The 4523-nt window shown below is 41.5% G+C and overlaps 1 protein-coding gene across 1 annotated transcript; it reads left to right on the plus strand.

The window, feature by feature from the left end:
• Nucleotides 1-923: 923 nt before the first annotated feature.
• Nucleotides 924-2548, plus strand: LOC147320356 (uncharacterized). The gene is made up of 3 exons (XM_086307625.1): nt 924-1598; nt 1913-2048; nt 2315-2548. Exons 1-3 carry the CDS (start codon nt 1003-1005, stop codon nt 2546-2548), a joined length of 966 nt encoding a protein of 321 aa, XP_086163751.1. The 5' UTR covers nt 924-1002.
• The last annotated feature ends 1975 nt before the right edge of the window (nt 2549-4523 follow it).

The following is a 4523-nucleotide window of genomic DNA, read 5'->3' on the forward strand; positions in this document are numbered from 1 at the left end:
ATCAGAACATGTCATAACATGTGGAAGGGTTTCTTTTTTAACTGCATTTTGCTACGTGCGCAACTTCTACCTGTGATTTCATTTGTGTCAAAGTCATTTTTTTAATTTGGTACTTCCTCGCAGTCACTAGCCTCCCATACCCACCTTGTGTACCATTCCTCCCTCAGCCGTGTTTCGCTTATATCATCAGTCTTTTCTGTCATTTCTACTTATGTTGTTATACTTTTAGTAATCTGGTCATGTTTTCTGCCAAGCCAGTAAAATAAAGTCACTGAACTGAGTCTGCCTGTTTGCACACTCTTTACCTTTTGTCATAGTGGGGACAATTTTTCTTTGAAAGGTACACAACATCACCAACAGAACACACATTAACATAATATCACTTCTTGCTGGGAAGAAAAAACATGTTATTGACTTGAATTGAAAAGTCGAGTTTTTCCTCAAAGTATTTTTGTGAAGCCAGCACTGGACAAACCACGGAGGCAACGCATTCATCCAATTCAATTCAATTCAATTCAATTCAATTTTATTTATATAGCGCCAAATCACAACAAAAGTCGCCTCAAGGCGCTTCATAGATACAGAGAAAAACACAACAATCATATGACCCCCTATGAGCAAGCACTTTGGCGACAGTGGGAAGGAAAAACTCCCTTTTAACAGGAAGAAACCTCCGGCAGAACCAGGCTCAGGGAGGGGCGGGGCCATCTGCTGCGACTGCTTGGGGTGAGAGAAGGAAGACAGGATAAAGACATGCTGTGGAAGAGAGACAGAGGTTAATAACAGATATGATTCAATGCAGAGAGGTCTATTAACACATAGTGAGTGAGAAAGGTGACTGGAAAGGAAAAACTCAATGCATCATGGGAATCCCCCGGCAGCCTACGTCTATAGACTACTTGCACTAGGGCACGTGACGTATTTCCGTTTCCAAATAGTACCGCTTGTGCGTTTCCGGTACGTTTGCTTATCTATCGGTAGCTATGCTAATGTCGCTTCAGAATGAGTATAAAAAGGAAAGTATTTAAAACAGAACATTTTCAAAAACAGGAGAAGAAATACTCCGAGCATTGCTGTGTCCCACTTTGTTCAGCTTCAGCCAAATTTAACGGCATACTAAGTTTTCATGCCTTTCCGACCCATTCCGACTTGAGAAGACAATGGCTGGTAAATATACGCCGGGATCATTTCACGATTACCTCTCACACCAGGGTCTGCTGCAGACACTTTGCCAGTGATCAACTCATAGAGCCAACAACCCTCGGTGGTCGAAGGCGGCTTATTAAAGGTGCTGTACCAACACTTTTTGAGTGGAATGGCTATAAAGTTGAACCACCGCGGCGTAGTGTTTGGGAGAGAACGGAGCGACGCCCTGAACTAGTTCCTCCTGACGATCAAGAAGAGCACAGTCTTACAAGAGATCATGACTACTGCTCAGTCCCTGAGCCATCTGCATTGGACATATCTGCATCAGCTGCAGAAGACCTGTCCGAAGACGTGGAGACTCTGAGGAAGGAAATACAGGAGTTACGTGTCCAGCGAGAATTTGGGTTACAGCGTTTTGCTGGCTCCGACACTGACATCCGATTCTATACCAGGTACATCTAAGTTCTATTCAAGCTAACTGTTTAAAATATACCAAGGTCACCATCAGTTAAATTTAGAAAGTTTTTCCAGTCTTAATGAAAACAAAATAGAAATTTACTTTTTCTCTGCTGATTGTATGTTTTATGTAGATGCTTTAGTATTTAAACAATATCCTAATGCTACAGGTAAAATACAACACCAAATACTCTTAATCAGACTATTTTATACAGCATTCCATTAGCATATTTGTCACAGTTTACATTATTTTATGCCAATGTTGGATGTTAATTAATGATTGACACATGTATGGCTCTCTCGTGAATAGATTTCCAAGCTATGATCATTTGATGGCATTCTGGGTTTTGATTGAGCCTTGCATCTATAAAATGATCCGGGTTTCAAGAGCCAAGTCAGCTGCCAATCGGAACGAAGAAGTGTTGACACCTGCACGCACATCAACAGTAGGTTATGGGTTTGTTGGTAGTTAGAACTAGAGGTGTAATGTTATTGTATTTATGTACAATAACATTACTTTATGTACAGGTGTATGTATGCTAGACTCAGTATCCTTTACATACATACACCTGTGCACTACAGCACCTCATTGTTTACCCCATGGTACAGTATGGTATGCCTAACCATTACAAAACATTTAGCCAAGAAAAGAATAATTTTACTAGTTCATAGCTTAAGGAGTAACATTTTCCCTTTTGTTTTCACCTTCCAGAGGCAGCTGCTACAGCCAATTGATGAGTTTTTTCTTTTCCTGGTTTTCCTGTCAGTTGGTTTGAAGGAGAGGGACCTGGCACACCGATTTAACATACACCAGTCCACAGTGAGCCGCATTATTGCAACATGGACAAATTTTCTTGCCACTGCACTGGGGTCTCAGTGCATCTGGCTTACACGTGAAGAAGTGCAAGCTTACCTCCCTGAGAGCTCTTGTAGGCAGCGAGTGTAGAACGTCGCCATGGTTTAACCGCACCGGAAGCACTGGAGCAGGACTACATAGAACGCGGAAGTGTTAGTGCAAGTAGTCCATTGCAGCATAACTAAGGGAGGATTCAGGGTCACCTGGTCCAGCCCTAACTATATGCTTTAGCAAAAAGGAAAGTTTGAAGCCTAATCTTGAAAGTAGAGATAGTGTCTGTCTCCCGAATCCAAACTGGAAGCTGGTTCCACAGAAGAGGGGCCTGAAAACTGAAGGCTCTGCCTCCCATTCTACTTTTAAATACTCTAGGAACAACAAGTAGGCCTGCAGAGCGAGAGCGAAGTGCTCTAATAGGGTGATATGGTCCTACAAGGTCATTAAGATAAGATGGGGTCTGATTATTTAAGACCTTGTATGTGAGGAGCAGGATTTTGAATTCAATTCTGGATTTAACAGGAAGCCAGTGAAGGGAAGCCAAAACAGGAGAAATATGCTCTCTCTTTCTAGTCCCTGTCAGGACTCTTGCTGCAGCATTTTGGATTAGCTGAAGGCTTTTCAGTGAGTTTTTTGGACATCCTGATAATATCCGGATAACATCCAGGAGCACGTTTAACATGCTGGGTCAATAAGACTTTACATTTCTACTGCCGTGGACCTGTCGATCACAGAGTTATCATTGACTGGTTTCACTGCAGGAGAAAGGAGAGGCCGTGCTCCACACTGGGGGATCAAAATGAAACATCATCAACAACATATGTTCAATCAGTCTTGCGCAGCAGAATGTCCATTAGAAAGACGTGCATCAATGTTTATATGGGTTTAATGAGCAGGTGAAAACTAAGTCTGGGAATTCAAGGCCCATTCACACACAGATGCACACTCACACGCAATCTTTACAAACACAGTGAACAAGTCTCCGAGGATTGTGTAGGACTTTAGTGGGATTATAAACAGATGTTGGGTACTGTAAAAGTCAAATGAAATCTGTACAGTGAATGAAGGTCAAGGACGTACTTAAAATGTGTCGACATCACACTTTAATCATATTTTAACTCCGTAATGCCAAATGTATCATATTTAATACATTAATTTTAATAGATAACTAATTTTAATTAGTTTTTGAGACCTCGACATTATCAGTGGGATTCCCTACTGAAGAACCTGAACAAATTGCACAATGAATTTTGAAGGAATAAATTGCACAGAAATACCAAAAAATATCAGATTCAGCTAAAATTATACTTTTCTTTAATTTATGTATTTATTTGTCAAAAGGTTAAAAAAAACTCTGTATGACATTAGCTTAACCACAGTTTAACACTGCAGCAATAATGCATTATAAAGCTTAATCACAGACTCTATAAAAAAGATGGACATGGTTACCGTGCTGTTTTCTTTTACATCCATCCTCTTATCCAGCTTTAGGGTCACAGGGGGACTAGACCCTATCCCAGCAAGAGATAGACGCTGGACAGAAGGTCAGTGTGTCGCAGAGCCGACACCTACAGTTAATTTAGAATCACCAGTTAACCTAACCCCACTATCTACAGGTTTTCTAACTGTGGGAGGAAGCCAGAGTACCTGGAGAGAACCCCCAGAATTGTGGGGAGAGCATGCAAAGTCCACACAGAAAGGCCCCGGCCAAATGGTGGATTCGAACCCAGGACCTGATTTAAGTTACCAGTGCTAACCATCATATCCTCACCATCGCAATGTTGTTGATTTGAAGCCAGATGTGATCACAAGGTAATGTTTATAATTGTGATTTGGATAGTTTTCCCCTTCATAACTGTGCAATGGGTAATCTTTTTTATCTTTTGATACCTTTGAGCTTCAAAGTTGGCTGCTGTGACTGTCAGATGTCCTGGCCGGATGGTAAGGCCCAGCAGACAGTTATCAGCTGTTTGGCTGCTCCCTTGTAAAAAAAGAGTTGCTACAGAGGGACATGCTCTGCATGTTTGAATTGACAGAAATTTATGCTGGACGTCTCCAACTGGAATTGAAC

The sequence above is a fragment of the Aulonocara sp. 'chitande type north' Nkhata Bay genome, linkage group LG10 (assembly GCF_057382095.1).
Source record: "Aulonocara sp. 'chitande type north' Nkhata Bay isolate Kocher_YH1m ecotype deep benthic linkage group LG10, A_spYH_male_GT1.1, whole genome shotgun sequence".
NCBI classification, from domain to species: Eukaryota; Metazoa; Chordata; class Actinopteri; order Cichliformes; family Cichlidae; genus Aulonocara; species Aulonocara sp. 'chitande type north' Nkhata Bay.